This window comes from Scyliorhinus torazame, chromosome 3, assembly GCF_047496885.1.
Source record: "Scyliorhinus torazame isolate Kashiwa2021f chromosome 3, sScyTor2.1, whole genome shotgun sequence".
Taxonomy (NCBI): domain Eukaryota; kingdom Metazoa; phylum Chordata; class Chondrichthyes; order Carcharhiniformes; family Scyliorhinidae; genus Scyliorhinus; species Scyliorhinus torazame.
The window spans coordinates 191,334,823-191,357,705 of NC_092709.1; the positions used below are offsets into that span (position 1 = coordinate 191,334,823).

The 22,883-nt window shown below is 44.8% G+C and overlaps 1 protein-coding gene across 4 annotated transcripts in view; it reads right to left on the reverse strand.

Moving 5' to 3' along the window:
* Nucleotides 1-22,883, reverse strand: part of atp8a1 (ATPase phospholipid transporting 8A1) — a 508,819-nt gene that overhangs the window by 56,795 nt on the left and 429,141 nt on the right. For all 4 annotated transcript variants that reach the window (XM_072496670.1, XM_072496671.1, XM_072496674.1 and 1 more), the window contains 2 exons: nt 12,209-12,270; nt 2,067-2,123 (listed from right to left, as the gene is read on the reverse strand). In XM_072496670.1, coding sequence (XP_072352771.1) covers nt 2,067-2,123; nt 12,209-12,270 — 119 coding nt within the window. The remainder of the gene's footprint in view (nt 1-2,066; nt 2,124-12,208; nt 12,271-22,883) is intronic.

Below are 22,883 nucleotides of genomic sequence, written 5' to 3' on the forward strand. Positions count from 1 at the left end.
TAGATCATCCCTCAACAGCCTCATTGCTAGTGAATTTAATTCAAGCTTATTCATTTTCTCATCATTGCTCAGTTCCTCCATCTTTTGTACATCACTGGTTATGAAGCACTGATTCAGCACCTGTATTGTACCCAATTCAGGTCATTGCACTTTAAGAGCGGAATTCAATGGAAACATTTCTAAGTTAATCTGTGGCGAGTTTTTCAGGGAGTTTCGTGCTGGCTCTGCCGGCAGGTTCCCCTCTGCTATCCAATGACAGTTAGTCACTTTCTCATCGGTTTATCCCACATTGACTTTTTTTCATCACTGAACCGTCATTTTGAAAGGGTGCCCCGATCTCAAAGTAAACTTGTAGTGCCACACACATGGCCACTACTCCACACCTTCCCAAGTGAGGACACCCTGCCTCTTCAGGAACCCCCCCCCCTCCAGGTAGAAAATTAAGTTATTGTGAAGAAGACATAACGAGGTTTCAAAGGGATACGGATAGGTGGACAAAGATCTGACAAATGAAATCTAATGTACGAAAATTCAAAATTCTCTATTTTGGCAGGAAGAATAAAAAAGAAACACATTGAATGAAATTTTCCCCCAAAATGGGAAAGTGTCAAGTTCTGGCTGAAAATTGTTGTGTTTCTCTCCAGAAACAGAGCCAGGTTTTCGGACCAGGTTTTCTGACACTCTCAGAAGAAAATCGGGGAGTGCAGTTTGTACTGTCACTCTGGTGCTGTGAGACCTGACAAGAGCCAACAAGCTCTGCTGTGCAGAGACAGCTCTTGAGTATCCGCGGCCCCCTCCCCCCCCACAAGCTTCTGGATGGTCCCTGCAGCACAGAGGTATCAGGGGCACCCTCTCCCATCTCCCCTTAGCCGTTTGTTGGCGTGCACCTCTCACCTCTCCCCATAAAGGGAATCCCCTCCCCTAGTGGAGGAGGGTTACCCAACTGGCACTGCCAGGGCAATGGCAACTGCAATGACCAGCCTTGGTCCTCAACCCAGAGGGCTCCAGGCATCTCTGTACCCCTGGTGTGGTCATCACGACTGGTTTTCGTTTCCGAAAGAGAACCATTCCATGCGTCTGGACGCTATAGCGTAAAGCTGTTTAGAAGTCATAGAATCCCCACAGTGCAGAAAGAGGCCATTCGGCTATCGGGTCTGCACAACTCTCTGAAAGAGCATCCTACCTAGACCCATTCCCCGTCCTATCCCCGTAACTACACCTCACCTGCACATCCCTGGACATTATGGGGCAATTTAGCACGGCCAGTCCACCTAACCTGCACATCTTTGGAATGCGAGAGGAAATCGGACCACCCAGAGGAAACCCATGCAGACACGGGTTGAACATGCAAACTCCCCAGTCACCCAAGGCTGGAATTGTACCCGGGTCTCTGGTGCTGTGAGGCAGCAGTGCTAACCACTGTGCCACCATGTTACCCCCTCTCCGGGCTGTCGCACTCTCTCCAGGGGCATATAAATTTAGGGAAAGCTGGTCCACATCTTTTCATGTCACTGGCAGTGGTGGGGAAGATCTCAAACCGAGATCTCGTCAGCGCAAATCCCCGAGAACAACCCCCTGCCACCCACAAACCCACAGCCTGGCTACTCCCTCCCCAAAGGATTTCTCCAGCCCCCTCGAACATGCTTCAGCCAGTCCCACCCCCCCACGACCCTCTCCCATTCCCTACGGTAATCCCCCCCCTCCCTCCCTCCCCCCCCCTGGCACAGATCAACATGGCCAATCTACCTAACCTACACATGTTTGGACTGTGGGAGGAACTGGAGCACCCAGAGGAAACCCATGCAGACACGGGGTGAAACTCCACACAGTCCCCCGAAGCCGGAATTGAACCCAGGACCCTGCGTGTGAGGCAGCAGTGCTACCCACTGTGTCACCGTGCTGCCCACTGTGATTGTAGCGTAGGAGATTTGACTATTTAACATTAAGATACAGAAAAGAATTATACTCTTGCAGAGACAAACCAGTCAACAAAAACAAAATGATGGAATTTCCAAATATATTAGAAGTACATTTTTAGGATTAGTTCATGTATTATCATTACTTACAACAGTCCAGGAAGCAGTCTCTAAACCAGCTTTTAAACAAACGGTGATCACCACAAACTGTGGAGAGAATAAAAGACATCAGGGTAAGTAATTCTGCAGCACAATCACATGAAATTCTGCAAACAAATGTGAGCACAATAAAATTGACAACCATAAGACATCGGAGAAGAAGTAGGCCATTTTCCCATCAGGAATTGTTATTTGTAATTTCTGTCCACATAAAGGTCCTGAAAAATCCTCAGAACAGAATCCTGACACGTGACAGGAGGTTTTCAGTGGAGGGCGCCAACCCTGCATGGGCAGCAGGTGGAAGTGCTGATACAAGCCCAGCTTCAGTTGACCCATACAACTGACATCTGCCAAGGTTTTTCCCTCCCTCTCACATTGCGTTCGGCCCTTTTCGGCAATTCAAGCCACTTTCCTGGCCTCCTCCCACCCCAGCAGGATCCACTTGTATCCATTTGAAGGTTGGGGTATGCCTCATTTCGCAAACCACACCAGCCTCCACGCCTACACATGGTACTGCTGATCTTGTGAGTCCCTGCCTCTAGTTCCACCCTGAAGACATCAGTCTGGTGACCTGCAGAGAGCGATGCTGCCCTTTCACTAGGCATGACAGGAATGTCAGAGACTCTGTGCCAGCAGGACCTGCCTTTTCCTGGTGGGATCCACCTGCCAGTCTCCAGTTGAGGTTACAGGAGATGACCGGTAGAACCCCCTGTAGATAATTCCGTGCATAATTCTGGTGAAAATCAGAAATCCAAGTTTTTTTTCCTTCTCAACAAATGTTCTGCGTTCAAGCTTACACAATCCTTTGAAGTTTAAAACTTTGACCAGCAGTAAAATGAAAGTAATGGGTTAAGGTTTCCAGAGCACAATGCTGACTTTCCCCCTCCAGATGTAACCCAGTAATTCTCCTCCCAGTCTCCGGAGGCTATGACAACACAGCTCTTGTGCAATTCTCACCTGTTCACTGTTGTTCTGCTCAGCAGCAGAAATCAGAGGGAGACATGAATTGTCAACCAATACATCAAAAGCTTTATGTCTGATTAAGAAAAGCTGGGAGCTCTAAAAGAAATATTAATTACTTTATCAGTCTAGCTGTCAGCTGTGAGATCCATTTGCTAGAAGAGTGAATTTAAAAAAAAAAGAGCTTGGTTCAAAAGCAAAAACGTAAAGTTTGCTTAAACAGAGAAATACAAAAACCTAAATAAAAATTACACTTCACCTCAGACTTCTATTATTAAGGCACATTTCAAAATCTAGGTTTCCTTCGTTATTAGTACTTTGATCATGTGTTTGTTGCCAGGATTTTAACTGGAACATCCAGGCTTTTTGTCCCTGTTTGCACAGGTTCTGCATCACTGGAGTCACTGTTTGGATAAGGTTTTAAGATGCGTATCTGTAAAGTAATCACAATTGCTTGCAATTTCTCTAACAGGGAGCGCTCTGTAAGTGTAGCGTATTGCCCCCTGAACAGCCAAAATCATTCACCTTAGAGGGATGGAGGCTTATGACGGCAGGCAGTAAACAGTCTCAGTGAATCTTGCGGCGGTTAATGTTTTTGGCAGTGCTTTTAGCAGATTTTCCAAAACTTTCAGCTATTTTATGAGGTATACTGGGCTATGTTCAAGATGGATTCTGACATGTACAATGGAACTTTACTGTGCTAGAGGGTAACAATTCTTGTCCTCTCATATTTCATAGTAGTCAGTTGAAATTTCTGACTTATCGTCACCTACAGCTTCCCATCATGATTCTCAGTATGTCATTGTGGCAAGGATTTCCACTTGCTGCATATGCCTATTGTTTCTTTTTGTGGTCAACCATGGGGACTCATATTCCATCTCATTTCCTTGTCTCAATTGTTTTTTATTTTATGAAACTATCTTGCTCAGGTTTCAGCTGTCCCACCTCTTTGCCTGATATATAATCTCAATGTTCAGGTAATTTCAGTTTGCACACAGCTGTATATAAGCAGATTTTGAGGCCACAGAAACGACGGAGCCAAATTTAGTGTTTGTCACGGCCCCCTGGGCTAGTGCGCAGTCAATTCCAGCTCCACTTCACCCAGCGTTACAACACAGGTGCAATTCGATTTTATTTAAAATACTCAAGGTCCTTGGTTGATCCCAATAATCTATAGTAGCCAGGTTTGTAACTTTAACACAATTAACCTTTTATTCTGTACAGTATCATAATTAAACGGACAGAACATCTAACTATCTAATGCCTCTTGCCCAACCCCCCTTCCCAACACCCCACTCTCTCTACACACAAACACACATAGACAAACAACACAGAGGGGAAAGGGTGATGGAAAGAGAAAGACAATAATAAAAAGGATAAGAGATCTTTGATACACTGGGATAATTTTTGGTTTCTGGCTTTCTGAAGTTCAGTTTTCATTTTGATACCTATTCCTTCTAGGCTGGAGTTGGTTTTCTCTGGCAAGGTTTTCTACCTTTACTGCTTTAAAGTTATTTCACTTCAGTTCTTTCACTTCAGCAAGCAGGAGAGAGTGAGAGAGAGAGAGAGAGAGAGAGAGAGAGAGAGATAACATTCCTTTCTTTCCAAGGTCTGAACTTTTCTCTCAGAAAGCATCACGCAGGAACCAATCACTGACCGTTGTCAGGCAGACATGTCCCTGGCCATCCCACTGGTTGCCAGCCAACCAATTGATCCAACTCCCTCCAAACCTGGTTCCCAAGTTCCATTCAGTGCTGAGGAGTCTAGCCTCTTCTCTCTAAAAAACAAAACCTGGAAACACCATGTCCTGACAAGCAGGCTGCTTCAAATTTGAGTCTTCTCCTTAAAGGCACATTCCGATTAAGTGTCCACAGACCAAAAAAATAAAATGACATAAAAGAAATGGAAACAAAGGAAATAAACAGGAAGGGCTCAGTATCAAAATGCCCACTTACAGTTCCATAAAAGTTTTCTTAGCCTTTGCACTGTACTACTTCTTTCTCCAAGTCACTTAATTTATCAACTTGAAGTCCACTGATAGAGCAATATGGTTACGATCACTGTTATAGTATCAGTGGATGACTGACTCAAACCAAGCAGTGGATTCTTAAATTTTAAAGTGTAGATAGCAGCCAGAGCAGCAGTGTTATGAGATATCTGCGATTCAAGGAAAGGATTGTTTCAAATTGTGTGTCTTCCATGTACGATGGAATTACATTTTCCTCCATATGCATTTATGTTTTGTAGCACGTTCAGATGGACTTGGGTAAACAATGGAGGAAAATGGGGTGGGCATAGGGATGAGTGGCCGAAGATCTAAAAATTAATGACCGTAAAGAAAAGGTCAGTTAATTTTTTTTATCACCACGATTCACTTAAACAGTTTTTATGATTTGTCGTGAATGCGAATACTTCTAGGCCACTTCATTATTAGATAATAAATGGGTAGAATTCTTATTTCCTCTCATTTACCTTCTAGTACCAACAAGACTATGGATCTGTATATAATCACCAAAAGTGATTATTCAGTATTCAATGCAGATAGTGCATGTAATACGGATGAAGTTCACACCCACAACAGGACATGACCCTACTGGATTATGTACATCCGAAGTGGAGCAAATCACTATGGGAGCCCTTCGCAAATTATTTTCCAGTGGGATCCCATTTTATTCACCACCACCTCCTCAAGGGCAATGAGGGATGACAAAAAATGCTAGGCTTGCCAGTGATGCCGACATCCCACGAAAGAATGGGCGGCACGGTAGCACAGTGGTGAGCACTGTTGCTTCACAGCACCGGGGTCCAAGGTTCGATTCTCGGGTTGGGTCACTGTCTGTGCAGAGTCTGCACGTTCTCCCAGTGTGCGCATGTGTTTCCTCCGGGTGCTCCGGTTTCCTCCCACAAGTCCCGAAAGATGTGCTGTTAGGTGAATTGGACATTCTGAATTTTCCCTGTGTACCCGAACAGACGCTGGAATGTGGTGACTTGGGGCTTTTCACAGTAACTTCATTGCAGTTAATGTAAGCCTACTTGTAACAATAAAAGATTATTTAAAAAAACGTTTGAAAATTAACGTGCTCCTAGATGCGAACAAAAACAAAAGTGATGAAGCAGCATAGCAACATTCAGCATATAATTAAAGTTTGCTTATTATACAATTTATAATATACATCATATAAACATAAAAGCTGTATTTTTAAAGTACTTTGTAAAAATGTTATTTTCCATACACATGTAGGAATCAACCATATTCTCCATATTTGCTGGTGACATAAGATTAACTGAAGCCTCTCTCCTCCACCATACACAAGCCACTCCTCCCAACACCCATCCCCAAACACTCCCACTTCTTAACCCATCTTTTCTCACTCAGCAACCTCCCTTCCCTAAACACCCGCAACTACCCCACCACACCCACCCTTTCCATCCCCTTAACCACCTCCTGGGCCTTCTAAACCCAGTTGAGACTCGGGCTCTACTGCTTCCCATTCCCATCCCACTTCCAGCCTACCAAACCCCACAACTTCACCAAACGGCCAGCAGCGGAGCATGGCCTTTTGATGGGATGTGTGGCAGCACCCTGAGCCTACTCCAGCCCTCGCTGGTGGCAGAGATTTACCAGGCTGAGACTCACTTCTTCAGGTTTTGGTGACATAGGAGTTGGCAGCGACTGAGGGGAGGTAGAGGTTTGAAAATAAATCAAAAGGGTAGAATTCCTTTATCCAAGATTCAGAATGCCACTAAATAGCAGAAATTACTCATCTCTGCGGGCAGGTCAATTCCCTGTTAATCCTCCAAACCAATGGACATCCACTGCACTTGCTAAAATTCCATTAGTCATGTGTAAACTACACTAAATAAGGTTCTGGGGGAAGAGGGGGGGGGGGGGGGGGGGGGGGGAGAGCTACATCTTATTTCCCTTCCCACCTGTCACGGTGGTACAGTGGTTAGCACCGCTGTATCACAGCACCAGGGACCAGGCACCAGTTTGATTCCGGCCTTGGGTGACTGTGTGGCGTTTGCAGGTTCTCCAGTGTCTGTATGGGTTTCCTCTGGGTGCTCCAGTTTCTGCAGATAGTCCAAAGATGCGTAGGTTAGGTGGATTGTCATGCTAAAATTGACCCTTAGTTTTCAAAGATTTGCAGGTTATGTTACAGGTTTAGGGTGGGCGAGTGGGCCTAAGTAGAGTGCTCTTTCAGAGGGTCGGTGCAGACTTGGTGGGCGGAAAGGCCTCCTTCTGTACTGCAGGGATTCTGTGGATCTGGTACCAGAAAATGACACCTATGTGAAAGATGTGCCGCAGGTGGCTAAGTGGCAGTAAACATTGCTAAAGACCTTTGCCATTATCAGAATTATTGTTTGTGCAGAATTTATTTTGGGCAAAATGTTTTCTGCCATCTTTTTATAGTAAATTAGTGCAGTATTATTCTGAAATATATCCATTTATTTGCAGAATCTGCAGTTTCCCCAGTTTCCCCCTCCTCCCCAAGCCAAATATTTATCACTTGGGTATTGCACTTTACCTCTGATGAGGAAAGGGGTGTTCGGAGTCTACACAAGCCATGTTCCGTAGTCACCATCTGGCATTGAGCTAAAGGTGTTCAGACCGCCATAGATACAGAGTCTTGGCGGAACCTTTGGATTCAATAGTGATTTAGGGGCTGTTTTTCTTTCAAGATCGTTCAGGGTAATAGCTAAACTGTGCACCCCTGGAGATCTGGAGCCCACCTCCACCAGAAAGCACCAGATTTGCCAGGGTAATGCAAATCACTGTGGCAATCACTTCCACACCATTGTTCATTTCAGGCAGCAATGTCATCAGATCAGTTGTCCCCCACTACATCAAGCAACAAACTCATAATTTATTTGTATAGCACTTCACCTCCTTACCTGTGGATCTTGTCCATCAATATGCAGGCTACCTATTTTTTGAGATTGTCTAGATTTTCCAGGTCCAAGGAAACTTTTGACCAGAATCTCAGCACATCCCTCATTCTACCATTACCTTCAAATCAAGGGATCAACCCCTTGTTCAATGGAGAGTGTAGGAGAGCATGCCAGGAGCAGTATCAGGCATATCTAAAAATCAAATGTCAATCTGCTGAAGCTACAACAGAGGACTACATGGATGTTAAATAGTGAAGCAGCTTGTTATGGACAGAACAAAGCGATCCCACAAATCCAAAGGATCAGATCAAAGTCCTGTAGTCCTTCCAAATCCTCTCATGAATGGTGGGAAACAGTTAAACAACTAACAGGAGGAAGAGGTCCCACTAAATCACCGTCCTCAATGACGGGGAGCTCAGCACATCAATGCAAAAGACAACGTTGAAGCATTTTCAAGCAGAAACTGAGTGGCAGATTGAACTCTTACTGTCTTCCGACGTCCCCGTCATCACAGATGCCAGTCTTCAGAAAGTGTGATTCCCTTTGCATGAGATCAAGATAAGACTGAAGGCATTGGATACAGCAAAGGATATGGGCCCTGACAAGAGCCGAATTCCAGAGGGGAGGCGAGACTGACTGCCCTTGACGTCAAGGCAGTATTTGACCAAGTGTGGCATCAGGGAATCTTTGCAAAATTGAAATTAAAGGGAGTCAGGGGAAAACTCTCCACTAGTTGGAGTCATACCTAGTACAAAGAAAGATCGTTATGGTTGCTGGACAGCAATCATCCTAGTCTTGCTGCAGAAGTTCCTCAGGGTAGTGTCTTATGCCCACCCATTTTCAATTGATCCATTAATGACCTTCCTTTCAACACAAGATCAAAAGTGGGGTTGTATTTGTTTCTTCTTTATTCGTTTTATGGGCGTCGCTGGCTGGACCAGCATTTATTGCCCCTCACTGAGGAGGCATTTATTGCCCCTCACGGCTCCTTGATGAAGGAGCTGTGCTCCGAAAGCTAGTGATTCCAAACAAACCTGTTGGACTTTAACCTGGTGTTGTAAGACTTCTTACAGATTTTTAAGAGTCATGGAATTTACAGTGCGGAAGGAGACCATTCGGCCCATCGAGTCTGCACCAGCTCTTGGAAAGAGCACCCTAATTAAGCCCACGCCTCCACCCTATCCCTGTAACCCAGTAACTCGACTTAACCTTTTGGACACTAATGGGCAATTAAACATGGTCAATCCACCTAATCTGCACATCTTTGGACTGGAGGAAACTGGAGTATCCGGAGGAAACACATGCAGACATGGGGAGAAAGTGCAAACTCCACGCAGGCAGTCACTGGAGGCCGGAATTAAACCAGGGTCCCTGGAGCTGTGAGGCGGCAGTGCTAACCGCTGGACTACCATGCCGCCCACGTTGTGCGTCAACCACATTGCTGTGGGTCTGGAGTCACATGTAGGGCCGACCAAGTATGGATGATAGGTATCCTTCCCTAAAGGATATTAGTGAACCAGATGGGTTTTTATGGCAATCAACAATGGTTTCATAGTTATCATTCGACTTTTAATTCCAGATCTTTTAATGAATTCAAATTCCACCATTTGGCCTGGTGGGATTCAAACCCAGGTATTACTCTGGGTCTCTGGATTACTAGTCCAGCCACAATATCATTATACCACTGCCTCCCCTTATGTTGTATTTTGATGATTGCACAGTGTTTAATACCATTTGCAACTCCTCAGATTATAAAGCAATCTGTATCTGAATGACCTGGTTTACAAGACCTGGACAACATTCAGGCATTGCCTAAAAGTGGTATGCAACATTTACACCACCAAAGTGCCAGACAATGACCATCTCCAACAAGAGAGAATCCAACCATCTCTCCTTGACATTCAATGGCATTACCATTGCTGAATTCCCCACGACACGATCACGATCCTGAAAGTCTACCATTGACCAGAAACTGAACTGGCCAGCCAGATAAATACTGTGGCTGTAAGATCAAGTCAGAAGCTAGGATTGGCAGCAGTGTGTACCACCTACAAGATGCACTGCAGAACTCACCAAGGCTCCTTCAACAGCACTTTCCAAATCTGCAAGCTCTGCCATCTAAGAGGATAATAGCAGCAGATACCTGGGAACACCACCCAGGCATGTGGCATGTTCCCCTCCAAGCCACATAGTATCCTGACTTGGAACTATATTGCTGTTCTTTCACTGTCGCTAGGTCAGAAACATGGAACTCCCTCCCAACAAGCACGGTGGGTGTACCTACACCACATGGACTGCAGCGGTTCAAGAAGGCAGCTAACCACCATCTTCTCAAAGGAAAATAGGGATGGTCAATAAGAATTCTGGCCTGCCAAAGACATCAATATTCAGGGAAAGAATTTAAAAAGTGTTGGCTAAACTTTGCACAAATGACTTTTTTTGAACAAAGGATTGGTGCGTGCTTTGCGGTAATGGTGCAAGGTTCAGGTCTTTCTGTTTAAAATAATTAAATGAAATTTTCATATATTCAGATAAACAATTAAAAATATAGGTATTGTTTCTCTAAATATACATTTCTATGTATTAATTGGATTTGGAAAATAGAAACTTATTTATATAACAATTATTTAGAAAATTAGAACGCCTCTTTATCAAAAGTATTGAAGACTAAAAAATACTTACCAGATCTGTACATTTTACAATCCAGAAGTTTAGTAGAAATCAGTTGAGGGACCATCAAATGCTGAAGGCAAAACTTTCAGCGACTGTGGTCCTCCCATGGTCTGATAATGTTTTCTGCACCACTATTTTGACATTATTGCATTTTGTTCCTGGCACCTTGCCAACTACTTCTTGTTTTAGGGATTGTTTACAACTGGAGAATCTAGATCATTTGATACATTTTGTGGTTCTTAATAATGAAAGCTCTTCTGCCCACTACCAGCTTCACCATCAAAAGTTCTGCGCAGTAAACTTTGGATATTCGTCCCAGAACGTCCCTATCAGAATTGCTGGAAATATATTTGCTCGGTCTTGCACAGTGGTTAGCATTGTTGCTTCACAGTAACTTCATTGAAGCCTACTTGTGACAATAAGCGATTTTCATTTTTTTTTTCATTTTCACAGCCCCAGGGACCTGGGTTCAATTCCTGGCTTGGGCCACTGTCTGTGAGGAATCTGCATGTTCTCACTGTGTCTGCGAGAGTTTCCTCCAGGTGCTCCAGTTTCCTCCCATAAGACCCGAAAGCTGTGCTTGTTAGGTGAATTGGACATTCCAAATTATTCCTCAATGTACCAGAACAGGCACTGGAGTGTGGTGGCTAGGGGATTTTCACAGCAACTTCATTGTACTGTTAATGGAGGCCTACTTGTGCCACTAATAAAGATCATTATTAGTCCTTTAATTGAAAACCTGAAAGGCCAATTACCACACAACACGAAATAGATGAAGAAAATATTTATCGCATTGCTGTCTGTAGGGTCATGCAGTGTGAAAATGACCGCCATACTTGTGCATAACAACCACTGCATTCCATGGCATGTTAGTCTAGTTGAAAGATTTTAAAATGGCTGCGTTGAGATACGGCAGGAAATGGTGATGGAATAATTAAAGAAATACCTTAATAGAATGGAAGTAAATTCTACATAAAAAAAAAAATACTCAAAGCTAGAAAGGCATTCGGTGTAGTTTTGCAGCTTTATTTACATTATTATTTGGAAGCAACTAAAACTCAAGATCAGGCAAAAAAGATGAACAGTCTGGAAGTAACAACCAATGGCAATTGAGGTTAACAACAGGAATTTACAATGGAAAACTAACATTTCAAACAGCTACTTTAACTCAAAGATAAAATGTGTGGTTCAAATAATTTGGTGAGTATTGTGGTAGAGACAAAAGTAGTTGAAAATGCAGTCAGATAGCAGCATAGGTGAGACAAGTTTCACTGGGCTGAGTGACCTGTGTTCTTTCTACAGAACTAATGTTGTACTTTACTTCCTAATTAACGAATCAAGGTAAAAAATCCAGCAAATGTATATTGCAACTGAATTTACTTCCTGTTTTCTCGGTTTCTAATTAAGAGATAATAATCAGTCAGAAGTCACCTGTTAGAAGGTATGAATAGCTCGGGAGCTTCACAAAGGAAAGTTTTTTTAATGATTATAGTTTTGAATATCTTCAGTCTTACAGAAGCATTTGAAACTTAAGCAGGAGAAATGCAATAATTAATTATCCATTAATACCACAATATTTATAAGTTATGAGCATTTACAAATTAACTTACTGTGTAAACCATATTTCCTAGTAGCAGGCGGCCAGGCGTCTTACCATTTCCAAATGCAGTGTCTGCAGGAAGCAAAATGTTAAAGTGAGTTCAATAGTTCAAATTATTAGTTGTTGAAAGTTCCAAGAAAATAATCCCACCACATCTGCTAGTCATATCACAGCAGCAGATTTTTCATAGTTAATGTACGGTCTGATATTTAAAAGAGCTATGTTATTCTGTAAGGGCTTCACAGTAACTGTTCCTCCAGGATTATTGTAATAAAGATGTAATAGCTTCAGCAGAATTTCTTTATTTTCACATTACTCTGTGCACTTGGGCAGTTTTAGTGCAATGCACAGAGTAATGCTCCTTCAAACTTTCAAAACAAATTAAGAATGGTCTTGGGAAATTTAGGCCTGCCAGCTTGACATTTACTGAAGGTGAAAAATTGAGAGTAGATTCCATAAGTGAGCTGAGGACACTTAATCAGAACAAGAGCAATAAATCTAAGGCATCAAGGGCTTTTGTACATCTATGGCAAAAAAGATTACTGAGAATTTTACACCCAAATAAATGAAATGGATGACAATGTTGTTGATATTATTCATCTTAACTATCAAACAATATTCAACGAGAAGGCCTTAGGGATACCTAGAGGAAGACCAGAGTCACCCAAAAACCCATGTTTTAAAATATTTTTGAGGAAGCAAAACCAAAGTCGAAGAGATTATTCTGATTGTACAAACTGCCTGGAAACGTGTCTCCATCAATCTAATGCATACTGTAGAAAATTATAGTCAACTCTATCTCTGCATTTCTACTTCTAAGTGAAAAGGGCCCTGAAGATGCATTGGGTCCGATGGACTTAAAACAAAAAAGAACAAATTTGGGCCTCAATGATTCACGTTACACCTGTACTATGGGGTGTGCATACAAATGTCAAAGGGGCTAATAACTATTCCAAGATCCTTGCAGGAAATTGAATATTGAAGAATAGCATGAGATTTGCTCGGGTTTTCGTGGAAATCACTGCAACAAAAACAGTGTATTTTCCTTTTTTGATCCCTATAAGCTTACTATGGTCACCCTTGCCTTCTGCTCACCATCCTCTCCTTGGGAGTTGCCCAAGTGCTGCTGCCAGCAAGGCAGGTGGCAATGTGATGGTGGGGATGGGGGTTGGTTAGCATTCAGGTGGGGCATTCACAAGCCAGCGCACATTTCCAATAAAAACTGAAAAATCGCTTGAAGCTGCTTTTTGGACAACCTAAAATAATGCCTCAAGGCCCACTTGGTACAATGCTTAACACCAGCATAAATGGGTGGAGCCTTCACAGCACATGCTCATTTATATCTAAGAATTACAATTCGAGTCCAACATCCTTCATAGGATGTAGATTTGCATATTAAGAATAGTCTTCCATGTGACTGTTCCAGCTACACATTTAAAGGCCTCTGCTAGGCAGTGCTGCCACAGCATCAGTAAAAAAGGAGTTGGTAAGTGTCCCAGTGATATTTTCAGGCTTATAGCACCCCTTTATACCAGGGAGGTGTTACCTTTTTTTACCTACTGTAAATATGGCAATCAATGAGGTTGCCCTTCTTTCTTTGGATATCAATATTATACTGCTCAGAGTCGCCAGGTATCAAATGATACCACCACAAGTTTCAACTGGGTATCGATCAAAGAGCCAAACACCAGTTAGTTAGTTCAAGGTCAAGGGTACTTTATTTACACACACAATTAATCATGCAATATAGACACTACTAGTTAAACTACACCTATCAACTATGCCAACCTGTACTTAACTTCAGCCACCCGGTTTAGGTCGGAGGAACAGTGGCCGTTGTTCGATTCTGGGTCTATCGGAACTGTAGAAGTAACCTCTGCTCAGCTGGGCTCATCTGTCTTGTATCGGACGTTGAACTTGAACTTGCTTCTGGTGGTGCCGGAAATAGATGTTGGAAATAGACGTTGCCGGAGTGCCAGGTCCAAGAGAGGCCGAACACATGGTGGTCTCTCTATTTATCCTTGGGGGTTTTTGCGCTCTTTTGGGCGGTCCTTCAATTTGGACCCCACTAATTGGGTAATTCTTGATCACGGTGTTCGATTCGAACCAATAAAGGGGCAGGTGCCTTGATGGTTGGGCGTGTCCTATGCAGTCACTGAACCTGTTGTTTATGCTTCCTGAGTACAGGGAGTGGCGCCGAAATGTCTAGGATTGTATCGGTCGCTCAAGTATCAGTCCTTTGTCTGGCGGAGATGGGCCATCAAATGCTAATCGGTTGGGGGTTTCGATACCATCTGGATTCCTCACTCACAAATATACATTCAGGCTCTGAGCCTGCCTGAATCTCGCATTGTCCATTTTTCCCGTTATGCTTTGTGACCTTCCCTGTTCCTTATTGTAAGTGGCCATCCCAGATGGTTACAGTCCGTCCTCTTGATCCTCAATGTGAAGCGTGAAGGATCACATTACTGGATCTTCTCCTGTTGTCGGACATGCCGGGTACCCTCAATCAAAGACAGGTTCTATCCTACTCTGTCCTATGGGTCAAAATATTTACCCAAGTTTTCCCTATTACAACACATATCTCTAAAGATTCTAAGGGGGCACCATAACATTCAAACATACATTCAGTTTCTTTACACAAAAGGGGAACCTCTAACTGTCTTTAACTAAACTACACTCATGCTGCTATCTAATAACCAGAGAACTTATATTACAATACAAAATACACAATAGCAGCATCACATTCCTACTTATTACTAATGTCCATGTACAAAGAAAGTAACTTTATTAAAAAAAACAACCGTGGAACTTATTAGGGACGAAAAATTCAGATGAGTGCGGGGTTTGCTGGAGTCCGAGGAAAGGGGCTCGGAGTGAGTATACTGGAGGGCGGGAGGCTCTCCTTCGCCATTTCTGAAGTCTGATCGTCTGGATGACACTGCGCAGTATAGCTATAACCAGTAGGGCCTCTACTGTGTATGAAAAGGAGTACCATTTTATGATATTATCACACCATGTGGGGGTATCAGTGGGTGTGTGTGTGTGTGTGTGTGTGTGTGTGTGTGTGTGTGTGTGTGTGTGTGGTGTAGTGTCCGGGCTAGGGATGTCGTGTTGGGTGGTCATGTTTAGGGCCTGTGTGGTGAGGGTGTAGGGTCCACTAACGCACACAACTGTATTGATCCAACGACGATCATGATGCAGATCATCAGGTTAGTCTTCATCTCGTCTTTCTCGGTCTTCAGGTATATCCGTATCTTCCTGGGGGTACAAGCATAATATCTGTTATTATCTTGTTGTTTAATATCTCGTTTGTCTGTCTGTTTCTGCTTAACGTTAATTTCCCATTTAGAATCATCACCATATGTGACTCCCTCATTTTTTTTTGTTGAAAACAACCATTTGGGAGACAAGACGTACGAACAAAAAAATTCTGTCACAGTGCGAGCACTCTCGCAGACTGTGTTTGATGGGCCGAGTGGGCGGACAATTTCTCCGTCCAGTGCAAACTTGTTTCAACCACGTGTTTTGAACATGTAAATAGCAGGTGGGGGACTAGCAACCGAAGGTCACCGGAAAGGGGACAAAGGTTGTGGCAAAAGTGCATTCTTTAAACCACAGTTGTAAAAACAGCAAAAGAGTTTCAAAAATAATTCTCCAAATGGAGTGCGTATGAGCAGTATGTGCGTATGGGCGGTGATCAGTGCCGTTGCTCCACTACCCGAGCTTGGCTGACCAAATACATAGGGGGTCCTCAGGCAGGGCAGGGATAAGTGCCATTACTTCACTACCTGAGTGACCTTTCAAGAGCGGTAAGAATTTGAGGATATATAGGCTTCAGCAAACTAGTCCCTTTAACTGCCATGTGGCGTTAGAGTAGTCACAACTGTATCACGAAACGTGCCTGGGGTCGACATACAAAGTCGTATAAGAGAGAGAACATTCAACATTAAAAAAACAAACTAAAAAAACAGGCAGGTTACATCAGGGAGTAGGACACCGTAAATCTCAATCGGTTCCTTTCTCTCATCATCTGGACACCTCAAGATTCCATTCCAAAAAGGGTCTCAAAAGGGTTAGCAAGATGGGAGTCCGACTCGGAGTCATCACCATCTCCCAGGTGCCAAACACGTGCCTGGAGTTTTAGTGCCAATGCGGCGTGTGCCGATGTGGGGTCCATCTCATCGTTCTGTGTCAGGCGACAGGAACTATCGCGGTGCCAATGTTTCGTATTCTGTAGGGCGGTAGGGGCAAGGGGGGGGTGTCGCTATCGTCGGGTGGTGGGTCAGGTTCTGGTAATGGCAAATAGATTGTCTCTGAGGGGCTGAACATATCGTGGTCGGTGTCACTGGGACCGTAGTGACTGGGGCCTGGTCTGTGTTTCCATTGTTCTAGTCTATCAAGGGTGTCCGTTGTGCTGTCGCTGCCGCTAGCAGCTGAATCAAGTGTTAGGGTAAAATTGGACTCTGGGGGCAGGGTCAGGGTCGTGTCTGTAGACGTGCTGTCCTGGCTGGGGGAGGGCTGGATTGGGTTGTCAGTGGGCGGGTCTCCACCGTCTGCCATTGCCAATGCGAGGTGGCGTGAGTGGCTGCACTGTGATCCATAAACCTTAAGCTGGTTTATATGGAACCATCCTGATTTTCCATTAGGATATGTGATCTTGTAAACTGAGGGGCTTACTTTATCGGAAATTGAATAGGGTCCTGCAAATTTAGGGGAGAGGAATGAACTAGAATTGGACAGGGAGATCATGACTTGCTGTCCGACTGTATACTCTGTCGGGTGTACTCTTATCAAAGGAGGCCTTAGTCTGCTTTCGTCTAGCGCCTAGTCAAACAGCTGCAGCGGGCTGTGCTGCTTTAATATTCTCCAAAATGTTTTGGACCGCTTTTTCGTGGGTAAGGGTGGTGACTGCGGGGCTGGCCAAATCAAGTCCAAATAAATACTCTGTACCCTTCATGGGTCGTCCAGTCATGAGGGTATGGGGGAGTGTAACCTGTTGAACTCGACACCATGTTTATAATAAACATCAATGCGAATGGGAGCACTGTGTCCCATGTCGTATTAACCTGCTGTACCATCTTCCTAAGTGTGGCCTTTAGGGTCCGATTCATGCGTTCCACAATGCTGCTGGACTGCGGGTGATAGGCAATGTGAAGCATCTGTTTTATGCCAAAAATTGTCATGACATTTTTCATGACTGCCTGTGAAGTGCGAACCTTAGTCCGATTCAGTACTATGGGGGAGTCCCCATCTAGTGAAAATGTGCTCAGTTAAAACTTATGCCGTGGCTTTGGCCGTATTTGTTCTTGAAGGGAATGCTTCTACCCATTTCGTGAATATGTCGATGATGACCAACACATATTTGTATCCATTTCTGCAGGGTGGGAGGGGACCAATATAGTCTAACTGCAAGTTCGTCCATGGACCATTAACAGGGCGGGTGTGTCTTAGCTGACCTTTCTTTGCATATCTCTCCAGGTTGTTCTGGCCGCAAATCAAACAATTCTCAATGTAATGGGTCACGTCGGTTTTTAAATCAGGCCACCAGCAGAGAGGTCTGAGGTGGGCAAGGATGGATTCTATCCCTTGGTGTCCATGTCAGTCATGGAATTTGCAAATAATCTGGTTCCTGTCCTGGGTGGGGACTACATAAATGCCATCCTTTAAAATGATTCCCTCATGGATCGTTAACGTATCTTTAAACTTATCATAGGGAGCTGGGAAGTCTCCTTTTAAAATGTCCTTTAGTGTCTCATCTTCTTTTTGTGCTTGGGCTAAGTCTTGAATGTTGGTCTGTGAGACCTGGACCGTGTGTACTGGGGCACCCGCGGGGGGTTGCCAAAAGTGGCCATGTCGTGAGCCTGCTTTCGCCAGGGCATATGCTTTCACGTTACCGGGTGGGGAGGAATGATGGTGACTTCTAACTTTAACGATTCCGTATTTTCAACCTTTCGCTGTCTGGAGGATGTGTTTGAGAAATGGCGCTAAGGGTAGGGGTTTTCCATCGGCGGATATAAATCTTCTAGATTCCCACAGGGGTAGGAATTCCATCAGGCTGTTGCAGACGTACAAACTGTCTGAATATATGTCTGCTGGGTCGGGAACGAATCTGGGTGCTGGACAATGTAAGCAATGGCTGCTAACCCGGCTGCCTGCGAACCTAAATGTCCAGGCAACTTTAATGCGATTTCTTCAAAGCGCATCCCTGCGCATCCTCTACATAAATTCCACATCCTGAGATTATTTTTCCATCAAGAACTGTGGAGGAGCCATCTACATAAAATTTCAGAGCTTTGTCTGTGGGCTGGGTCGTCCGTGGTCGGATGTCTGTCTTTTTCAGCACCGATTTGGGAACAAAGCGGCCTGTGCTGTGCTTGGGTGCAATGATCTCGCACTCATGTGGGGTTCCTGCATAGTGTAAATTGTCGGCCAGAAACGTGTGTGTCTTTGTCCGTTTTACTGTAATGTCACGTCCTTGTAGGAGCAGGGTCCAGCACGCTGCTCGAATTTGGCTTATTGTGCCGTCTTTTAATCTATTGTCTAATAGTAGCTATGTCGGGGTGTGCTCGGTCAAAATGGTTACGGGGTTGAGTCCTGTTATGTACACAAAGTACTGTACTGCTCAGAAAACTGCGAGTAAGTGCCTTTCGCAGGCTGAAAATCCCTGCTCTACTGGATCTAAAACTCGTGAGGCATAGGTTACTGGTCCTAAACGATCGTGCGTTTCCTGTAGGAGTACGGCCGAAAGGGTTCGGTCGGTGGTCGCTACCTCTATCGCGTATGGGGAGTGTGGATCTGGGGCCTGTGCTTAGGGTGCATTTCAATGTATCTACAACATCCAAATGCTGTGGAAGCCATTTCCATGGGGCCTATTTCTTAAGGAGCTCGGAAAGTGGGGCTGCTTTTGTGGCGAAACCGTCTATGTGGTTCCTGCAGTAACCGACCAGTCCTAAAAATGACCGGAGTGCTGTAACATTTTGGGGCAAGGGCAATTTTACAATCGAATCTACCCGTTTCTGTTCTATTTCATGCTTACCATGCGTGATGACAGTACCTAAATAAGTGACCTTTTCCTGGAGAATGTGGGCCTTTTTGGGGTTAATTTTGCATCCAATTTCTTTGAGGAGTCCTAATAGTTCCGAAAGAAGTGAAATGTGCTCTTCCTTGGTGTCAGTCTGTAGAGCAAGTCATCCATATATTGAATGAGGCATTCAGGTTGGGAAAATTTTGATAATCTGTTCGCCAATTGTCTGTGAAAAATGGAGGGAGAGTTGTGGAAGCCTGGTGGAAGGCACGTCCACGTGTACTGCTGTACCTGGAAAGTGAACGCAAATTTGTACTGGCACTTTTTGTCCAATAGAATGGACCAAAAGCCATTGCTAATGTCCGAAACCGTGAAAAGATTTGACTGGAGTCCCTGTTTTAACATGGTCTCGGGACTCGTGGCAATGGTGGGGGCTGCTAACGTAGTCACTTTGTTTAATTCCCTATAATCGATGGTCAGTCACCATGAACCATCTGGTTTTCGTACGGGCCAAACCGGGGCATTGTTCGTTGATTCTACGGGCCAAATTACTCCTTGGTTCAATAAACTCTGGATTACTTTGGCTATCTCTCCCTCGGCTTGCTGTGGAAAGCCGTATTGTTTCTGGGGCTTAGGATCGGGACCTGTAATGTTGACTACTCCTGGGATCTTACCGCAATCGTGCTTGTGTTGGGCAAACAATGCTTTGTGTCTTTTCAAGACTTCTCTAACCGTTTTGTCTGTGGTAATGGTTTGTGGATCAAACCAGTATTCTCCCACTGAGCTAATCCTGTGTGCATAGTCCCCTACTGTGAGCGTGGCGGGGGCTCGTGCTGCTCTGGCCATTTTCCACACACATTTATTTACGGGGTCGAAAGAAAGGTTGTGTGAACTCATAAAATCTATTCCCAAGATGGGTTCTGCTGTCTGGGGTAAATCTACCAAAAGCATTGAGTGTTTTGTTTTAATGTTGCCGATCTGGATATCCACAGGGGCTGTAATGTGTCCCTGCTGGAGGTGACCTGTACAGCCACTAAGGGTAATGGTTTCTGTAGTGGGCCATATATCTTGCTGGTACATCGTGGAGGAGTTCAACGTTGTCGGGACCCTCCTGTGTCCCAAAGGAACTCTACTGGGTGTCCCCGGACTGTGCCTGCAACTACCAGTCTTCCAGACTTATTCCAAAGGGTATCGCAGACCCAAGATGGGGAGTCCGAACACCGTCAATCGGTGCCATTTATGGCCAAATTATCTGATCGGACGCTAACGCTGTGGATGGGTTTGGCATGGTTTCTAGGGGGGGGGGGCATTTGTGGGCTGATTCCGTTGCTGTTTCGGGGGGAACATTGCATTCTCGGGCGTAATGTCCCTTGTGTCCCCAATTGTAGCATCCCTGCGTTTTAGGGTGCTGTGTGTTACTTCTGCCTTCATTTACCCATGCGGGGTCTTGGTGTGCCCTTACTGGATTCATGTTGGCATCTACTCTTTCTTGGTCTGTCTTTTTCTGTAGGGACTGTTCCCAAACTCTGAATAATCGCTTCAGTACCCACACTTCATTGTGTAACAGGTCTGAAGGGTCGTAGTTGGCACATGTCTTTTGTCCTGCCTCCATGGCGTGGGAGACTAGAATACAGGTCCTTTTGGCCATATTGTCTACCGATAAATAGGCACGGGCTAAATCACCGAATACAGCGGTAAAGTAGATCCAGAGGCGTCCAGCAAATGCTGTTGGATGCTCTCCCTTTTTCTGTCTGCATCGGTTGAGTCCTTCTACCGGATCTCCTCTGTTATATCCTATGGTGTCTAAAATGGCTGTTTTCATATCTTGGATGTCATAATATACACCAGTATATCATGGTGCAGATACACACACACACTGATGGACACACAGCAAGACCAATCAACACACACAACACCGCAGCCATTCACCAGATAGAGCACACTCACTATAAAGACAGGGGGTATCCGAGTTCCCGCTCATTCGGGATACAGCCTCCTACAAGGACAGAGCTTACAGCACAAATCCTCACCATGTGCTGAGTGCATCGACTGGTTCGGACAGGCATAGGTCTTTAGTTTAATCTAACATTGTGTTAATCCACAGTGAAAGTATGTTCAACAGTTTCTAACTTAATGAAATTGTGTTGCATTATTTTAAGTATTGGTGGCCTGTGTGTTCCACGGATCCAGAGCACCCAACATATCATTGGAGGCTACCTCCTCCTACATTTTGTGGGTCGGGAAGGGTTGAACTAACCAACGGGTCAAGGCTCATCACTATGAGCTTTACTTCTTCCTGCTCGTCCAGATCGTACATGACGGTCTGTTGCCTAACTCGTTCGAAAAAGTGGTGTGGGTCTGACGTGGGATGAAAAGTTTCTATTTTGTCGCGGGCATCTCTTAACTGGGTGATGGTTAGTGGGGTGGTGTACACAAAATCGGGTTGGTCTTCTGTTGTTACTCTACGCTGCATGGTGATGGGATTCATTGGGTTGGGTGCTGCCTGTGCAGTCGGTGGTGCGGGTGCTTTCCTTTTCGGGGCCTGGGGGGCTCTATTCTGATTTTCTGTCTCATTCACGTATAGTTGGGCCGTTTCACTAAGTTCCTGCCAATCGGGGCCATCTAACTGTGGGCCAAAAGTATCTCTGAACCCGTTCTGAATGGATAATTGCAATCTTGCAATTTGCTGCCTGCACTTGGCATGATCCACCAAACTCTGCCTCTGTTCCGTGATGGAACTGTGGAGTGCTCGTAGGGCTGCCTTTAAATCCTCACATTGTTGGTACGAGAGGAAACAGAGAACCAAGCTGAACAGTTGAGAAAACAATGTGAGGATTTAAAGGCAGCCCTACGAGCACTCCACAGTTCCACCACGGAACAGAGGCAGAGTTCAGTGGATCACGCCAAGTGCAGGCAGCAAATTGCAAGATTGCAATCACTGCTATCCATTCAGAATGGGTTCAGAGATACGTTTGGCCCACAGTAGGCCTTATCGTATTGAATCTGAAAGCTGCTTACGTGGGCGAGACAAGATTGGTGTGCCCTCTTTACATCAGCCATCTCCTTGTCCTTCGCCGCTAGCTGCGCTCGGAGTTGCTCGTTTAGACTCTCACACTCGCTAACATTTCCCTCTCTTTCTCCTCAAGCTGTCTACGGAGCATCCTCACGACCTCCTCTGTGCCTCGCAATAGTGCCAAGCAGGACACGATTGCCATTGGCTCATGAACTCTACTCAAATTCTTCTTGTGAATCTCGATCAGGCTGTCCCACCAAGTTTGTCCTATGCTGCCAAAATTCCCACCATAGGGGCCATTCTTTCCCCTTTAGGTATTTCCTAATCTCTTCTTCCCATATGGGACACTGTTCTGCTCTGTTGGTCGCTGTGACCTCGGGCTCTTGTGGATGCATAAGGCGTTCCATTGCCTTCATCGCCATCCCTACAATTATCTCTGTCTCTACCGGGAATTTGGAACAAGGGAAAATAAAGCGGTGGTGCAAACACGGGTACGGCTCAAGCTATTTTCCGGTTTACGCAACTCCTGAAAGTTTCACGCGACAAAATCTATCGAGTTTACCTTGTATCCCTTTGTTAGTACGCATGCAAATTACACACTTCCGAATCTTGGAGGTTTGATCGATACTGGTTTTACGCTTGTGG